The sequence below is a fragment of the Anopheles nili genome, chromosome 2 (genome assembly GCF_943737925.1).
Source record: "Anopheles nili chromosome 2, idAnoNiliSN_F5_01, whole genome shotgun sequence".
Lineage (NCBI taxonomy): Eukaryota > Metazoa > Arthropoda > Insecta > Diptera > Culicidae > Anopheles > Anopheles nili.
In genome coordinates this window covers 21,817,921-21,837,688 of record NC_071291.1, presented here as the reverse complement: position 1 = coordinate 21,837,688, position 19,768 = coordinate 21,817,921, and the positions used below count along the sequence as shown (strand labels likewise).

The 19,768-nt window shown below is 48.0% G+C and overlaps 1 protein-coding gene across 1 annotated transcript in view; it reads left to right on the top strand.

The window, feature by feature from the left end:
- LOC128731801 (neurexin-3b) overlaps positions 1-19,768 on the top strand; it is a 71,502-nt gene that overhangs the window by 37,366 nt on the left and 14,368 nt on the right. The window contains exons 8-14 of the mRNA XM_053824945.1: positions 4,732-4,881; positions 10,774-10,934; positions 11,159-11,185; positions 14,168-14,326; positions 14,386-14,538; positions 19,151-19,258; positions 19,340-19,724. Coding sequence (XP_053680920.1) covers positions 4,732-4,881; positions 10,774-10,934; positions 11,159-11,185; positions 14,168-14,326; positions 14,386-14,538; positions 19,151-19,258; positions 19,340-19,724 — 1,143 coding nt within the window. The remainder of the gene's footprint in view (positions 1-4,731; positions 4,882-10,773; positions 10,935-11,158; positions 11,186-14,167; positions 14,327-14,385; positions 14,539-19,150; positions 19,259-19,339; positions 19,725-19,768) is intronic.

Sequence of the window (19,768 nt, the reverse complement as noted above, 5' to 3'; positions counted from 1 at the left end):
CAGTAACAAAGAAGCGACCGGTTGCGACAATGTGAGTGAGGAAAAAGCAAAGAGCCCAGTCTGTGTTTTTTTTGTGTGCACCGAGCTACCGGAAAAACCCTTCCGGAAAGCCGATAGAAATTAAGAAACGAACTTTCCAACCATAACCGCCGGGCCGGTTCTAGCCCAACAGGCAGCTGGAGCGCTAATGAACGCCGGAAAGATTGTAGTAAATCAAGATTGCTGTCAGTTTGGCTGCTTCCGGTTCCGTTATGTGGTGTGATTTTGCTTCTCTGCCTGCGCTTTTTACAGCGACCTCTGCGCGAGTTGCAAAGCGCTGTCCCAAAGGGTGTTGGACGAATTTTGATAAATCGCTCGTGCAACCCGTTACAGCAGCAGTTGGGACCTGCTGAAGCGTAAAACCTTTACGTAATTGTTTCGTTTCGGCAACCCGAGTGCTGGTCCGCAGTGTCGGCTTAGCAAGAAGGATAATTTTTTATTCTCTTCCGACAAGCCAACGGAGAAGCTGTCAGTGGACGGGAAAATGGTACTAGTGGTAGTAGCTGTGTGATGATAATTTAATACATTTGATTGATCACCCGCGAATGACCAAACTTACGGTGTCCGTTCCATTTTCCGAACGATGGCGCTGCTGTGCAACGACTTCTGTAACAAATTTATAATCGAACACGCTTGTCATGTCTGAGCAGTGACAAGGTGTTACAATCTTGCGTTGCATGAGTCCTTACAGTTGGAGTTGTTTTGAGCGGCGAAAGAGGGTGTGCAATCGATACTCGAATAGCACGCTGAGTTGTGCTGTTCTAGGTGTTTAATCTGGTCGAACAAATTCCCCAACGATGGGCGCCACTAACGAGCGTGCATGTATTACGCAACGGTACACTGGATAGACTGTACAGCTTGATTGGAGCAACTTGATATGCACAAATCTCTTTTACCTAGCGCATATTTTGCGATGGACGTTCTGCACACCTACATCCCGGCATTGTTACGGGATCGTAATGGATCCCAATATCGCATCCTACTCACCGGTCACGACCCGGCCGCTTTCACATAAAGAACGTTGCACAAGTAGAAGCGCTGGAAGCCGGCAAGTTTCCATTGAAATGTACCCATTTACACAACCCTGTCCCATTTTCAAGGATATTTCGCCCATCGTAATAAATATGAATTTCAAATCAGGGTAAAATATCTCACTCACCCAGCGTGGCGTGGGCGACGGAAAGCACCATGCCGGGTTTTTGCTGGTGGACGTTGACGGTGCGCCATGAATAAGTACGGATTTTGACCATTTCTATCCGGATGGCAAATATGAAGCTGCAGCTCACTGTTTGCGTGAGTGCGAGTGTGTTTTGTAACTGTGAGGCACCGACCATTCGAGTGAGAATGATGTAAAGATTCTTGGATACATGGAAGAAGCCCAAATGGCTGGCATGTGTAATATTTCGGCTCCATCGCCCTGTGGTATGGTGTAGGACTTTAAATTGAATTTTAGAATGCATGAAAACGGGTTGGGGATTATGTCAGGGATCGTGAAGAGCGCAGGTATCTGCTACTCGTCAGTCCCATCCGTGGGGAATATTTAAGAACACCAACCGGCCCATTATACTGACACGGTAAGGCCGGATCCGAGAGTATTGGTTGGCGAGCGTCTTTTACAATTTGCAAGCTTCAGTCGGGATTTAATTTTGTTTCTCGGCTTTTCTGTCGCGCACCTTTCAGCTTTGGCACAGCAAAGCAAAGGTCCCTCGATGTGGAGAGCCCTACAGCTAAGAAAGCTGGTAGAGTGTGGACCCTAAATTTAGTGCGACAGCTCACCGGTACAGGTCGTATCAAACAAGCTCACATCCTTTGGTCGTGGGAAGCATTTTATCGCTCGAATACAGCATTCGCTGTTTGGGTGGAGTGATTCGAAGAGTCTTTATTCAAACGGTTGGCCAGTGGTTGCGAGGATTCTACGAACACAAGTGCCTAGAAGGGATGGAGGAAATGGTTGACGAGTGCCATTTTATTACCAAAGATAGCAACCACTCGAAACGCCGAAAAAGCCGGGGCGATGATGGACTAAAAATAAATGCAATATTTCTCATATCTTCATCCCAACTGCTGTCATCTATCAAATCAGCTGTGGCCTGATTCAGCGTGATGTATATGAAGCAATCTGGCAGGGAGTACAACAACTGATATACATTCGATAAGAGCGGAAATTTCATGACCTATAAAAAATATGTTTTTGACAATGTTATGTGGCATCGTTTAATTATGTTTTTTATTTGTTCTATAACTTCAAGCAACAATCGTTGACCTTCTTATTTGTAATGCAAATTTTGTAACTACAAATGGGCGCAATGTAGTTTTTGGTTTCTCCCGATTGAACTAAATTAAGACGGTTAGTTATTCTAAATGGAGACGCCTGGTCTTTCTCGATTATACTCAATGCTAACGGTATTTTTTTCTTGAACCAACTATTATGAAAATAATATGGATATAACATCGATAACACATATTTGGCTAACTAAAATGCATGATAACACACGAAGTTTTACTTCAAGATACGGTGAATTCAAAGTAGCATCATTACATTTCCATTTTCAAAGGTCACTACGACTTTAGCAACGATAAAACCAATGAAAACTGTTACGCATTTTAGGCACAGTGGCAAATAGACTCTGCCATTGAGAAAGCATCCAATAAGGATAATAGAGGTCGGTTTGGAATATTCTAATGAATTCAGCATACGAAAGAGGATGAGAAAGGTTTATTGGATTGCAAGTTTATTGACAAACATTTCGAATTCGTGGGTCATATGGCAACATTTCCCACATCAATCTCCTCAATGTGTCATTGCAGCTGGTGCATTGCAGGCGTAAATGCGCTAGAGTGAGCTTGAAAGTCAACCAAAGTTCGTCAAATGGATGAAACGAATCAATCACGTTTGAGTACTGAGCACAACACATCATTGTGTCACCACGACAGTCCACATGATATACTATATATTTTTATAAAAACTCAACTACTATATATTAATATAAAAACGAATCGTAATGTTAATTTAGAAACACTCATAAAAAGCAAAACTTTGAAACAAATTTTTAGAGCACTAAATTACATTTCAACCAATTTTGGCTTTCATCCAACTTTGAACATTGTTTTGGTACAGTTTGAATAAACTTTGTGGCCTTAAACGTCACAGTGTACCGAGGTACCAAAGAACTTCCAGTGTTCCCAACGATTTTCCTAGCACCACGGCCGGTTTGATTCGGTGCGAAACACGTGCGCAGCATCGACTTTCGTCAAATAAACAACGAGAACATTGATGATGCCACCCTCTGGCCTGGCAAGCTCGGCCATGATGCCGAACATAGGCAAGCCCGCTCAGTCGGCACATTTAGGCTCATGTCGATCATATCAAAAACGCGGCCAACCAAGCAAATGGAAGAGACAGCGGCTGTGCCCGACGTGCTCGGCTGGTCTATGAACTCAAGCAAATAAGATTAATTGTCCTTTGGCTGCTGCAAGTCCTGCTGCGGTGGGTTGGATTCAGTTTCGACCCTGTCCCAAAGCATCCACACTACGCGCTCGTCCGCGGGCGGCAAACAACTAGACCGGGTCTTACCGCTTCACCAACAACTAACACAGGCTCCCGAAAACTCGTTCCCTGGCCGACTCTACTGCAGAGGCTGTCGGGAGCGCTTCCGGGGCCGCATCGATCCGGCCCACATGATAAATAATCGTAAAAGGATAATAAAAATAATAAAATTTGGCAGCAAGCCAACCGTCGACACGATTCCGTACAGTGTGTCTGAGCGCTGCGCAGCGCTCCGGCCGCTATTCGAAAACCAAGTGCAAAAGCTCGAGTGAGAGAAAAAGAAAACGATAGAGTAAAAGAGAAACAAGATATGAGAAAATGCGATGGGGTGGTCAGGAGCGGTACAATGGGTTGAAATATAAACTTGAGCGTCATTAAAAATTTTAAGGACTCCGTTCCGACCCAAGGAAGATCCGATGCCGAACGAATCTAGCACGTTTGCAGCTGAGTTTTTGCTTATCTCGGCGGTTTTCAGTGCACTCGGCTTTCTTGATTTTAATTACGATCGCTTGTGCGACCGCTTGAGCATCGCTCCGTTAGTTCGTCGCTCTTCAGCGACGTGTCGATGCCACTGTCGTCGAGAGCAGAAGTACTAATGACCCGAATTTCGTCCACCAGACGCGTAGCGCTTGTGTCGGTTAACGTTTCGAGGAATGCTGTAGTACTCGATAAGCCACCTTGAATGGTTTCCGCTCGCCAATTTGCTTACGATGTATCCGAGGAAGTTGACGACAAATACACAAAGGATAAGCAATAATTTATTGACCCCCTGCGGTTGTGAAGCAAAAGTGCGGTGCCCTCAAAGTTCTCGGAGGGTCGGATTGGGGCGAATAATGCAGCCGTCATTACTCACAGCCCCGGCCTGCAAACGACCACAACGGGAAAATTGTAGATTCTGCAACTGTGCCATGATAATAGCGACGCTAGCCGTCGGCGAAGCTTCTTGGCTCCGCGAAGTAACCTAATTTTTTCGCGATGAGTAACGACTCCTCCGCGGATTGCCGTGGCTTGTGGCTGAAAGTAAATGCAAACTCATGCGCTAACTCAAACGAGAAAAAGATTATCCTTTCAATGGTCTGACTGCGGCATACGACTAACACCAACTAACCATGCGTTCTCTTCTTTTTTTTCTCACTCACCCACAGATAAAGCACCCTCTGAGGCCACCTTTCGAGGAACGGAGTTCCTGTCGTACGATCTCGGGCAGACTGGAGGAGAGCCGATCGTTAGCGCCCAGGATGCCATCACGCTATACTTTCGCACTCGCCAACCAAACGGATTGCTCTTCTACACCGGTAGGTTCACTAGCCCCCAGCCAGTGCCGGTGGAATTTATTCCCTATCCGTTTCAACTCCATCGAAGAGTCTCTTTTGTTTGCTTGCTTTTTCACATCATGATAACGTACTACGACACCGTAGGATTAAACGATAATTTAATTTTCCACCGGTGCCGAAACCGACCGGCCTCGCATGATATGTGTATCTGGCATATTTAGCTACGCCTAAGCCACCGTCTCTCACCTTAGAGCGCGTGATACAATAAAGGTGGCACGTCCGCATTCCGCTTGGTCAGCAACAATGGTCGGGTCCTTCGAGCAATCGTAAAATAAAGAATCCTCGCTCAACTTTTCCACCGCATCCAGGATGACGTGGGACTCTTCTAAACCACCCTTCGATGGGTGACATCGATGGTTTTGACCCGGACGGACGGAACAAAGGCACAGGTAGAACGCACTCGAGTGACAAAGTGGGGCTGAAAGGCATATAAAATCCCAACGATGGTCTTAACCAAACGAAACGATCCTGTCGGGTTTCGCTACGGGGTTTGTGCCACAAGGATTCCACGGGTGGCCCAGGGTGGCAATGTGAAACATCATAAAAATATTACCTAATGTTGTCTTCACACTTGCAAAACACACGCACACAATGGCGGTGTTCCGCCGCACACTACCCTTAATCCCCACGGGTACGGTTCGGTTGACATTCGGTCACATTTCAACGCTTCCCGGTGCGGTGTTCGGTTTTATGATCGTCGCCCTTTCGCAAGCCGTTTTTTTTTGCCCTTGGCGTGCGCTTTCGTGGGCGAAGGAAACCGTCCAAAACTGCAAAACTACTAGCACTACCATTCGCGATGTCCTGGAGCAAGTTTCTAGAGCGTCGAACGAGTGACATCCTGCAACGGTCCCTCGTTGCGTTGAGTTTGTTTTACCTTACCTTTTTGTGTTTTTTTCGTTCACCCATCGCACTACAGTCAAGCCTCCATTTTGTTGCTCGTAGGTCCTTTTCCAGGGTCAAGCTTTGACCCGCTGCTTCTGAGTAAGGGGTGAGAAAAGGCCGCCACTGCTGAAAGGAGGCCACCACTCGCATTTGACCCGGACCCGACCGAACCTGGGCTGTAAATTGTGAGTTGTGAGATCGACCTGCCCGTACGCCCACGTTTTCATTCGTTTCGTTCTACGAATCGCCCTACCGCCGCCGGGGTTTCAACTCGCTTCGTCCACCTACGTGCACCCACGAGAGTGAGAAACGATAAACGGCGAGCATCTTTTATAGCTGGATGTAATCTAATTAAGATAATTGCTGCTTTGGTCCCCCGTCGATGGTACCCCCGTGTGCGCATAAGCAGAGCGATGATAAAATGATAAGGATCGGGCGAACGGTGCTACGAGGGATGCTGCACTACCCATGTTGTCCCATTGCCGCTGCTGGATAGCTCAAGGCTTTAAAGAGCTGGTGCAGTGAGGATAACGCGAATCAGGAATAGGAATTTAAGCAAAATCTTTCCCAACGCTGGTAAAACCCAGCGTGTGTTTTCCTTTCATCATGGTTGCTCTAGCTGTTTCGCGTGGTTGTTTTTTTTCTGATTCCATAAGCGATTTCATGGAATATAGCTTGTAGTTTGATAATTGCTGTCATCAGCGTTCACCGAAGTGATTAATTTTATGGAATTTTCGAGGCAAAGTAGCACCATACTCATCAAAACGCGGCTCTCTGGAAGCCATCAATGCAGTGTGGGATGAGCAAAAAAAAGCGCTGTGAAAAACATAACACTCCCACACAAATCGATCACAAAATTGATTACCTGTACGTGGGTTCCCACCAGTTTTCCGACAAGAAAATCAATTTTACTCATTAAACTTTCATTAACCCCAACCGACTGCGTCCCGGGATTGCGGTATCCTCGAGTCCCGTATTCCGCAGTTGCGCATCCTCGCGCGCATAAAATTGGATCACTTTTGCCCAACCCGATCGGGATAGAGGAAGCCTACCGTCGAGAGGCATGGTCCGCTGATGCTCTCAAAATGTCCATTCGTGGCCAAATGAAAGAAGAAAAAAAATGGAGCACTCGATTTGCTCGAGCAGCAAATGGGTCGATTTCGGTTCCGGCTTCCTAGCAGGGCGCGGAACAACACAGAGGAAATATTTATATCGAATGAAATTAAAATTGATTTGATTTCCTCGCTGAGAACGGTTCCGCGGGACGAAAGCGTCGGTGTATACTGGCATGGGTATCTCAATATAGGCTTGTGCAGCCAAGTGAAGCAATATGTTTTCCCTACTGTCCGAGTTCAGATCAAGAAAACTTGTATATTCTATTGAACATAGGCATACGAACGGCCCGAGCTGGGTCAACGACGAGTTTCCTTACTAAAAATAACATGAGAAAGTTACATAATGCATCGATTATTTGTTGGGCATTTAAATCAATGGCCGACCGGATGCTTGAAGGACCTGTTGGTCCGATACCATGCAGCTTACGATCGTTCGTGGTTGTCAAACTCATTGCTCTTATTCAAACAAATAATCCGAGGTTGGTTATTATGTTTTGGAGCCTGTTATTAAATAAAACCAAGCAATTTGAGTTTATACTATCCAACTGGACTGACAACGGCATTTTTAATGGTAAGCAAAGTACTATTTTCGGTCGCTGTCAGCGCGTCAATCAAAACAAAACCATTGGACAAATTGAATTTGATTACAATGAAGTATCTAGCGCTGGGCTGGTCTGAAGTTTCTTTGCAGTGATTCGATTAAATCCGTTTTTTTCCTAATGAGAGACAAGCGCTGCACGATCCCGAAACAACCGCTTACAATCTGACAGGGAGTGATTTATTGGACGCGTGCGGTGCCAGTGTCCTTAACGACGATTACCGCCTAAGCACATGCTATGCTGCCACGGGCACCAAATTAGGATGCAAGCATTCCTCAAGACTCGAGAAAGCAACATTTTGCACGCCTCGATTTCCCTAGCAACGCATCAACCGATGGAAATACCATTAATCCATGCGGACTTTGTCAGAAATTAACTGATTTGTTAAACGGTGACTAGATGCAGTATGCCCGGAAGCTTGTGTGCGTGTTTGTGATCAAAATGTGGATGCCAAGGATCACCAATCGTGAAAGCAGGATGGGAAATATCGAAGGAACTCGTGATTGATGGACTCTCGCCACATCAGCCTTCAGTTCTCAGCGAAAGGTCATTATTCATCGTTTATCCTCATCGTTTATCCTGCTCGCCAATGCCGGCCAGCGTTTCATCTACTAGCCGAACTTCCTCATCAAGGGTCTGGCTGGTTGGTTAAGGTACTTTATCTACGAGACAAACACTCATCGCCCCATCACACGAGCTTCAGTTGGCCGAAGCGTGAAGATTATTCCGTGCCGCTGCAATCACAAACAAAGGATCCAAAATTGGTTTGTGCCAAAAAAATACTTCCCCAAGCCGCTGGACGGGCATGCATCGAGTTAAATAGTTTTTTTTCTGCCCCGACATGGTGCCCACAAGGAGCGAAAACTTTTTCATAAATTCCAAACCAGCAGCCTCGCCACTTAAATGCTTCCTTAAATGCTTGTCCCTCGATGCTAGGGCGAGTTCAACGGCATAATAGGCTCACGGGGCCAAACAAACGGCCAATCAATGACCCTAACGAAGCTGGCGGGCTCAAGCTGCTGGCACAAGGCAGCCCGATCAATCATAAACATTCATTTTGTTCTATTCCACCCCATTCGTGCCATCGTCATCAGGCAGGCGGCCGCATTGTGACGGCTTCGGGTCATTACGATGCACTGCCAATCCCTGACCTCGTGTAATGAACGGCTGCCTCCAGCGTCTCGTTGACCTGCCATCCTTCGAGTGTGCTTGGTGCGCGTGCTGCACATGAAATCCAATCGATCACAAAATGCTTTTAAATTGGCTCCACCAACCCACCATCGGTGCCCGACGCGGCGACTTCTTGCACGCAGCCGAGCAAACCGTAGCTCGCCAACCTTCCGTGGGCTCTTGGTCGCGTTTTGCTCTTATTGGCGAACGAGCGGGAACACTTCGCTCGCAGTTTAGTGCCACTCGCGTGGAAAAGGCTTAGACTGCTCCACTTAATGACACCGACGGGTGTCAGAATTTTTGGTGCCATCGACCAGTCGAGAGAGTCGACCAGCGCCAATCAATAAGCCGCACGGTTCTTCGCCCACTGAATCGCTGTGGCATAAATGGTTGCTGGTGTCGGCCACCAGGCGCTAGAAGTTTGCACCATTTTATGATGCCCTTCTACGGTAACGACTGCCTTCGGCCGTGGCCGCTGCTATAGCACTGCATCGGCGTGGTTCCGCAATACCGGCTCCCGGCAGGTGACAACTTCATTTCCGGGCTCGTGCATTCGGAACTCATTACCGGGCTGATGGTATAAAACCGGCTGCGACGTTAATTACTGGAGGCGGTCGGCCATCGTGCGGCCAAAATGTCCCCATGGGTGTACAAGAGAGTGCGGAAAAGAAACGAAAATGATAGAAGAGTATGCAAGCGCGAGCTGGTAAACATTGCCATCATGTTTAAGGGTCATTGTGATGTCTCTGCCTTAACTAACCTGACACGAACCTAAAAGGAAGCAAAAATTAAGCTTTAGCCAAAACAGGACACGTTGCTGGCAAGGGTGGAATGATAGATTGTGGAAAATTCCAGCTTGATTGCGTTTTCAGAACGCTAGAAAACAGGACTAGCGAATGAAGCCGTGAACGAACAGGGGCTAAGCTGAAGAGTTCCACTGAAAAATGCAGCTCCATGAATGAAACAGTCAAAGTTCTATGCTGCGTTCTGGAGCTGCTATTTATTAAATCTAGCATAAGCAAAAAATTCATTTTGTTTCTCGGAACAACACACGGCGAAATCTAATATGAGTTGAAAAGCTGGTAGGATAGCTGTTTTTTTGCGGTAGAAAATGAAATCATAATCTGCGAGCACCGGAACGAAATAAAACATACTGTCGAATTGCTTCCTAGCGAGTTATCAAGTAAAATCAATATCAGCCGCGGTGTGGTGAAAATGTCACAGTTCACGTCGTTACATGGAAAATGCATTTTTTTTTAAACCCTTACGCTCATTGCCTAGCGAGAGGGCAGCTGCACGTGACGCAGCAGAACGTACAAACAATATCGCTGCCCTGGGGGAGGCATTTTAGAGGAAAAATTTTCATCATAAACCCAGTTAAAAGGTGGTGCACGAAAAAAAAAATTACGGAATTTTCCGGTCGTTAGGCGACGAGGCCTCGCATGATTCGCCAGTAAGCTGACTGCAGAACAGCAAGAGAACGCGAGTGGTCTGGCGCAACGATGCAAATTATGGCCAGTGCCATGCCTGCGGTGCATAATGGCCGGTGCACCGAAAGTACGTTTTGTTTTTTTTTTTATTCCCGCTAACGGGCGCGATCACATCAGTGCCTGGAAACGAGAAGGCGGGCGCTAATGGAGCAGCCTTGGTAAAAATTTAATAAGCCAAAATGGATGTGGACGGAACCTTTCACTTCCAGTGGGTTTCCCTTGCCGATGCGTGCACAAAGACGGTGGTAAAAAGAACACACAAGGGAAGCTTTGCAATAATGGTAAATCATTCAAAACGGGCAGGGAAAAGAAATGTGGTCGTTTTTTCCACCCTCTCTTTGCAATACATTGTGTGTAGCTCAGCGCATCTATTCTTTTTCTCATTTTTATTGCTTTGCGTACACGATTAATGCTGGTGTATTCTACGTCGTTTATTTAGCGAGTTGTTTTTGTTTCTTCAATAGCTTTAAATTCAATGTCATTAAATATTTTACTACAAACCCTTCCAGCTGAAGACCTTTTTTGTCCATGGCATTAACGGACTCCATTTTCTTTTTTGGTTTTGCTTCCATTTTCTCCTACGCTCACGGGTAAAAGGTCACGGAACTGATTATCTGAATTTGGCCCTGCGCGATGGCGGCGTCTCGTTGACCATGGGCCTATCGAACGGGAAGCAGGAAATGCACATCAAACCATCCCGGGTACGCTTCGACGACCATCAGTGGCACAAAGTTACGGTTCATCGACGGATACAGGAGGTAAGTCGGGCAGTAGCACGGACCGAGCGAGGTTTTGTAAAGTTTTCCAACGCCCACTTGCCGGTAAGAGGAGAATGGAAAGAAAACCCCATCGTGGCCAGTACCTGATACGGATGATTATTTTAAGAACCCCTTTCTAACTGACCTCTCGTACGCCGCTCGCCCGTGTTCTTGTTTCTTCATTCCAAACCATGCCTCCGTGGACCTGTGTGGCTATCGGCTAGATCTCAACGATAACGAGCTTTTGCCGGGTAAGTGTAATCGCGTAGAATGGGGGCGGAAATACTCTCCGACAGTTCCAGAGAAACTCTCTTGCTGCTGCCAGGCTAATTCGGTATCAATTTCAAGCCTATTTCAATCCCATTTTCTCATTGATCGTTCGATTGGATGATGTTGATCTGATTTAGATTACGAGCTACGTCTTGCTGGCTCTACTCGTTCTTCATTCTTGAATAGCATTTACTCTAAGCCGTCGTTAAACAGGGCAAAGCTCAAATCAAAAACCTTTAATGAGCTTTGTTTTCCCTTCCTTGTACGAAGCGTTTGGGGTATGTCATAGAATTCAAGATAACATTAAAATGAAATGACAACTGGTACAGACCCATAATCAAAAACGGCATAGTAATCCCAAATTGTCGTTCATCTGGGTGCTCATCTAATGCTCAGCAATAAAGGACGTTAATTAATGTCACGTTTTTGGTATGATAGCTTCCCTCAATAGTTGATATTGTCCCCATTTCATAGCACCATTAAGAGCCACTCCGCATTCAACACCATGAACCCAGACTTGCGAATAGACCTTAGAACACTTGCAAACTAAAGCACTCGCAAGTCGCTTTCCCTTTGCGAAATGTGTTACGGCAGAGCTTTCTAAAGTTCAACGACTGCATGCATTGTTTCACAGCCCACCACATTGTTACAGATGCTGCGCCTACGGCTAGTGCACAAGTTCTTCATGCGGCAGCCCTCTCGTGCCTTGCCAAACATTAAAAGGCACCAAAATCTGAAACACTTTGTCGTTTTCGGTCAGCTGACCTTTACCCACCCGGTTCGGAGCAGGGCAACAAAAGAAAATGCGCGCCACCCTAAGACAGCGGAAGGTTGAGCTCTTGAGCTGCTGGGAAATAATAGACCATCCCTCGCAGGCGCACTTTGTGACCCTCGCAGGAGAGCACTTGGTCGGCCGCCTCCCCTCGACGGCAGGGAGAATGAATTAGAGACCAGCAACAAGGGGCTTGGTTCGGTTTAGTTTTTTTTTTACTTCCGCTTTGCAGCTTCCCGTTTTTCCCTTGGCTGAAACGTCACCGGCCGGTGTGAGAGTGCTTTTTGTTAACATTTCCCGAGCGTCTTGCAAGGGCGGGTGAAAATTTTGCTTTCAAATAAGTCGTTTTTTGTACTTCTGCTTTCGAGCGTGGGTGTGTTAGCTCTTCGTGGTAGGATATTTTGATGGATTTCTTGCGCTCCCAGCGTACCTCCGTTCTCGTTAGCTTCCATTTTCCGAGCCCGGCTAGACACTCGACGTTCCAGCCACTTCATAGCCGGAAGGCAGAACGGGTATCTGTGTCAGAGTGCACGCTTCGGGCGTTCTAGGTGCTGTGCTTTGTTGCCTTAAGGTAAATCCCTTTGGCGACGTCACTCCACCACCTTGGGTGGAGCCACCAACGCCACCCTACAAAAGCATAACAAAAGGCACACGTGGAAAACGTGCGCCCCGAGAAGGAACCGCCTGAAGTTGAAACATTTCCGCCCACGGTGGGTTCCACCGAGCTGCGTGCGAGGTTCCGCTTTGTTCTGCATGAGTGCGTTGAAATGGATCCGGGAAATTGTCGACGGAGAGCGGCACAAAAAAAAAACACCCAGCAAAAAGGCCGACCCGGGATATACTCCCACGGCGGACAAAGCTCCACAACCACTTACCTAATTTCTCGGATAATGATCGTTAGCACGACGGCAGTGTGGGCGCTGGCAGGATATGTGATACTCGCGTTTAGCTTCGCCGTTTTTCGCCGGCTCCTTTGCTGTGCCTAAAATTGTGCTCGCAGGGCTTTTATCTGTGGCTTTTTTGGACGGTTTCTTGCGCAACCCTTGAAAACTGCCCCCGGGGCGTCTAATCATCCGCAACGAAGCGGTGCGTACAAAGAAACAAACACACAGTCGTTCTCGAAGAAATTTAATGAGCGTCCCGTCGTTTTTCCTACTGATCTGCACGGAAATGAAACACCTCGGTGGTTGCACTAATCGAGTAATCGACACTTTCTTGGAGTGGCGCCCTAGTCCGTTCGGGTTGGGGTTTGTTTTCGCTGGTCAAAATCGACCGTGAATAGTGAACGCGCAAGTTAAAATGCAAATATGAGCACGGCATTCGTAAACTTGGAGCACGGGAAACCTTCGCGTGGGTACCTTAAAGGAAGCTTTATAAATAATACAAAAGGAGGCAAAAATGTTGCAACAAACTTTTCGGCTCAACAGTTGGAAGTTGCTTCCTGTGCTGCTCGCCCCATCGGATATAGGAATCCGGACCGAAGCATCCTTCCTAAGGGAGTTTTCATTTCATTTTCTCCCCTTCCCAACGCTACCCAACGGTATCCTGCTCGGTGGCCACGGTTGAAGCAATAAAATTATACGAAAATTTGTACCGAACGCACTGTGCCTGGCCATGTGCTGTTTCGAATAGCGGTACCGAAATGGATCCATGCCAGGATCGGTTGGAAAAGCGGCTGGTGTCGAGTGAATTCGCACTACAGCCTCGAAGCGCGCGAACGAGGCGTTGTTTTGTGAAGTTCACTTCTCGTTCAGTCCTTCCGGACGTTGAAGAATGGGCCGAGTGTTGGAGAGAATTTTATTCTTCTTTTCCCGGAACCGGCTACCGGAGCAAACGTGAAAAGGTTAAAGGTTCGTCCACTTGCTGGGCGCAAAGTAAAAACAACTCCATTGGCAGGCACCAAGATGGCAGAAGGCAGGGCAGAAGTATATTTTAAAATATGGCAAAATATTAGCTTGCCGCAAAAACACTTCGTTGCTATGGATATGCTGGGGCTGCCAACTTTCATTCAGTTGAACTTACAGATCTGAACGTCGAAGCGGACTTTCAGAATGATTTTCGAAACGGTTAGGTTATCCCCAAAATTATAGCGTTAATCCAAACACTGAATCCGTTCACACGAAGCTAGCCGGTACTAACGAAGCTCTTCGTTCTCTTTCCAATTTAATCCGACGTCCACAATTACCTGCAGCTGGTTGCCGTCGTGGACGATGTGTATACGGACCATTCACATATCGCTGGCAAGTTCACGATGCTGTCGTCGTCCCGAGTGTACGTCGGTGGTGCGGTTAATCCTCGTGCCCTTTTGGGTGCCCGGGTGCACAACAACTTTGTGGGATGCCTTCGGAAGGTAAGTACTAACCTCATCGCCATCGGCAACTGTTCTCTATAGGCGTTTCTTCCCCATAGGTGGAGTTCTCAGCCGACACGCTACGCCTCAATCTGATCGATCTGGCGCGCACCGGATCAAAGTTGATACAAGTCGCCGGACGGGTTGATTACACGTGCCCATCCGGAGACCCACAGGATCCGGTGACGTTCACCACGCGCGAATCATACCTGGTAAGTATGGAGCGAATCATACACCCAGGGTTGACCACGTAAAGGGCAAAATTTGGCCGGAACGAAGGGGCAGAAATCGTTTTCAAAGAAATAATATGCAAAAAGAAGGAAAGCCCCATTGACTACGGGTGATGAGGCACCTCGAGGAGGATAAAGTGCCAACAAAGTCATGTTTCTTGCTGCATCCGGTTGATTAACTTCGAGCGTTTCTGACTGCGTTCGTGCTATTCCACGCGACGCCATTTTGTTTCAACCTCAACCCCAGTAGAAGCGGGTGATCCGCGGCCAGTGGTTGCTGCGATGCAACGCGGGAAAAGCCAACACGGGAAAACTTTTGCTCCGCGAAGTGCTTCCCACAAAACTTTCGACTGCTTGGATGCGCTTTCAAAAGGAGCACCAGTTCGCACGTTTACTATTCGCAACCGCACAAGCGAGGGTTTGGGAGAGGGCGTATCTTTTTATGTAAATTTTATGCGGGAAAAGCAAACTAAGACATTTTGGGCCAACTTCACGACAGGACAGCGAATTGGTTGAAGCTGTGGCTTGGAGGTGCTGGAGCACGTTGGAAGCATTAATTTCAATCGGTTCGTCTTTAATTTCAAGTGGCCTTGGTCAACGCTTTCCACTGCGTTGAATACACGCATGCCTCAACGTTGACGCTCGTTTTTTGCTGCTCTGACGTTTGAAACGTCCTCCACAGCATCCTTGCCGGGACGACGAGGCCCAGGCGGAATGCGCATGCTCAGAGTGCACTAAAACGTTCGTCTCAAAAGTCACTCGTCAGGACGAACCGGGTGGCCCGAGATGTGAGGAGTTATTTGTTAGGCAACAAATCCCGTTCCCACACGCCACCGTGGTTTATTTTCATTTGCGTACGTTTTCCCGTCAGCAATCGAGTACCAGATTAGCTACCCTCATGAACCGCATCGTCTTATCTCGGCGAGCCGGAATTGCACACATTTCGAACTTTCCTTTGCTGAAGAACCTTATCTCGAAGGACCTCCAAGCGATGGTGTGTGTGTGTAGTTTTCCCGGTGTCCTAGCCGTCCGCCTGGGGTCCGTCGTATATTGCGGAAATGTTCAAAAGTTACTCGCCTCGGTTGATAAATCGAGCATACTCTCGTGCTGATTTATATGACCAAACACAGGTCGCGAAAGCTAGATAGACTCGCTCGTGGCTTTTTATCGCTGCTTCACTCCTGTCACGGAGATGTCTCTATCCAGTGAAAGATGCGGTCGGAAGGCAACCGACCGAAACAGAAGGCAAAAAACGACGAGCGGCTCATACACCCCAATACCTACATGCACGATGGCCTGAAATGGGATGGGTAGTAAATTGTTGTCCTCCAACCGTTGATGTTGTCGTCGGGCCGGTTGACGTTGATGCTGCTGATATAAATCTGCCCGGGTCTGGGATCTAAGCGATGCTCGGAACGCGACTGAATGGAGTGCGCGTGCTTATGATTTTAGCTTGTTTTTTTTTTTTTGCGAAACGTTCAACATTTTGCAACAGTTTGCCAGAAATGCCACGGGCGCGTTGGAAACCGGTTGCAGTGGGTGGAAAGTCAGAAAAGTAATTTACTGTGTAAGGTGAGCCCCAGCGAAAAGGGGTTGAGTGCACAAAGCTATACGAGAGTAAGAGCTAAAGTTAACGAGTAAAAGAGGTCGCGCCACTACCATGGTGACTAAGCTATGAGCAATTATTTCTTCCGTTTGTCAATGTTTCCAATACGTCTTGAGATGATTTTATTAATTAACTAAAATTCTTTCGATAACATTTGGCCTAGAGTTTTGACGACTTCTGAACATCAAGTTTTTCTTCTATTGTTACTTTTAACGCAAATATTAGGTTAGAGATTTAATGCCTAACCACAAATAAAACCACGCTAAGTTGATCGAGCGGGTGGTAAACTTGTAATGAGCACCTGATTTGTATTCCACTTTGATACTTCCACTAGAGGAAGTAAACAGTTTCTTTGAAGCCCTTCGTTGCGAATGGCTTGTGACGACTTAGTATCACTTGTCCACCCTATCTCGCACCATGGTAACGACCAGCTAGCCACCCGCAATGACCACAAATCCGACGTAGCATGAATCAAACGATTCTCGCTCCGAGGGAAAACCCTCACCGAGCACGAAACAGTAGTACAAACAAACTCTCGCAGTCGTACAAAGAGAAAATCCCATTAAAAGTACGTACTTTGTCGCTGATCATTTTGAGGGCAAAGAAAAAAGACCAACAGACCGGATGAAATTCGTGGTCAACTGAAACGCTGCCGGATGAAGCCCGGACCCAGGGCCAATATTTGCGAGTCGAAACCACACCAGGATGCTTGCCATCTCGTTGTTCCACCATTGGGATCAAAGGCAAACCACAGTGAATGGTTGTATCTCGGTTGCTTTATGTTGCCCCAAGAAAGCATGCCTCGCTGGAAGACCCGGCCCGATCAGCGTGGCACGTAGTGAAACTTTTGCTGCAAATTAATTTTTGGCTTCACAAGCAACGAGCGTTGAATCGAGCCATCCGAGGACGATTTCTTATTTTGCAGTCGACCGCGACATGCGCGATGTTGCTGCCCTAGCGAAGGTTCTGTTGGTTCCTCCGCTATGACCACGGCAGTTGAATTTCACCATTGATTATGGCGGTCATGTATCATACCGGGCGTAACATTGCCGAAACAGGTCCGATGTAACGGTGCGATGTCACCCGTCGGCCGAACAACTTTCACCAGACAGCTATGACGTGGAACGTTAGCGGCACTGGGCGCCTCCATTGAGCCGAGTGGGTGGCAGCAAAAGGTTTTCACGGAGCTCTTCGTAAAAACGACCGCACCTGCTTTAAGGCGTAAGACGGACGCGGTGTGGAGAACGAGCCAGAAAAAAATGGGAACCAGTCCATAATTCATGCTAATTGCTGGTTGTACATTTTAATAAATAAATAAATTATCCCGACCTTTGCTTCGTCCTCTCGGTGCGGATTGGTGTATGTGTGTGGTGTGAATGTTTGGGTGTGTGTGTGTGTATGCGTGGTTTTTGTGCGGGACCATGCGACAACCGCAACCGGAAGGCTCCGACGGGAACTTGCCTCCCTGGGCGAATCCGACCGCGGTACGGAAGTAATCTCGGCCAATGGTTGGCGTGTTCGTGGCAACCGTACGCGATACGCCCGGAGGGAAGCCATGACGGAAGCCGAAGCGTTCCATTCCGGTGGGACCCGGATGACACCATTTTTACTTCACTGCGGTTGATTTCCGGTGCAAGGCCAGTGTGCACAGTTTTGCTCCTGGCTCGCTGTACCAACAGCCTGGTTTAATGCTGCATCGTTCGGGATGGGTTGCAGAATAAATTCTTATTATTTAACCCAACCGAATCCCAATGAAGCAAGCTTCGTTGGTGCAACTGTTGGCTGTTCTGATCCTTGCATCTGACAAAAGCACACACACACGTGTTGACTCCCACTGGTTGCTATTTGGTGAGCGAATTGCGAGAGAACCTCTTTTCCAAGCGAAAACAATGCGAGCCACTCATCCCAAAATGATCTTTTGAATGTAACTTGCTTCCAAAAATAGGCAATTTTGCCACAAATTCAGACCCCATTGGGCCACGCCGTGCCACGGGTGGGCGCTTTATCACTTTCCAATCTACGACAAAGGGGGGTCGGGCCACGCAACTTTTATTAAAAATGAATAATTAACCGTTCGTGAAAAGCGCCACAACCGGCCAGCCACAAAGCTTCGACCCCGGGAGTGGAGTCGCCGGTTTTGGCATTGCCTTGGCGAGTACAAAGAATGGACCCGACCGGCGAGGGAAAGTTTTCCCCTGGGAATTTGAATTTCAAATCCACACCCACTCGCCGAAAATGCTTTGCGGTTCCGTTGCTTGACCACACAAAAATCGCAGCTCCGGCCAGTTCGAATCCAGGGTCGTTTTGTTCGCGTCTCAATGAAAGGACACCGCGATCGTTTCGTTTCGCTTTACGCGTGCCGGTTTTGTTTTCATCCCACGAATTGGCGTTTGTACTTCGTTTTGTTTTTCTCGGTTTCTCCACCATACGCCATCGACTTTCTCCCGGGTTGTTCCCTACTTCGCAATAACCATTAAATCGGCTACAATCGTTTTCCACCCGCAATGGAAACAATGCCATCTTTCCCTCCGGAGACCGGTTACAGTGGGGAGGAATTTTTTTTTCGTCATCTTCACACCATCGCAAGGCAGAAGTTGGGCATCTCGGGTGAATGGTGGTGATGATGGAGATGGGTGGGTTCATTTAATCTGGCTCCGCCAGCGGCCTTCTCGAAGCCTAAAGCTCCTGCCCAACGTTGCCTGGACGGTTGTTATTAATTACGGTACTCAGGAACCGCTGGGGACGCCCTCCGCTTGGCAGGGACTCCTCGACGCGTCTCTTCACCTGCCCACGCGAACGAGACGGCAAGCTACACTTCATTATATTTAAATTTAATTACTCCGCATCATTCCCGACGGTTGCTGCTCGCGGCCGGCTGTCCGTCTTACGGTCTCGGTTGGCGTGTCAGCTTCACAGGTTTGAGGCCGTGTTGCGTGCAAATCTAATTTGTATCTTTGTAATCTGCCCCTTATCGCCGCCACCTCGCAGCTGCTGCCACCGTGGGACGCTTCGAAGCAGGGCATCCTGTCGTTCAAGTTCCGCACAAACGAGCCGAACGGATTAATTATCCTCAACACAATGACGCGAGCCCCGAAGGTAGGTGACGCGTGCGCCCAGATTCCGGTTCCTATCCAACGTTCCCTATCTGATCGCGTCCGTTCAAACACCCCTTCACAGAGCAACTTCTTCGCGGTGGAGCTGCTAAACGGGCACATCTACATCCACATGGACCTCGGCTCGGGTGCGGTGAAAGTGCGAGCCTCACGCCGTCGCGTGGATGACGGTGTCTGGCACGAACTGTCCCTGCGTCGGAACGGTCGCGACGGTAAAGTCGGTGTCGATGGCCAGTGGAACGAATTCCGAACACCCGGTGAGGCGTCTCAGATGCAGCTGGACAGTCCAATGTACATCGGTGGCATTGGACCGCCGTATGCCGACACCTACGTTCCACCAGCCATCTGGACCGCTACTCTGCGCCAGGGTTTCGTCGGGTGTCTGCGAGACCTCACGCTATCCGGAAAACCCGTCGACATCGCACACATCGCGCGTCTCCAGGACTCGGGTAAGTATGGCCAACGCAACAATCGTTGAAGCGCGCGTTAAACG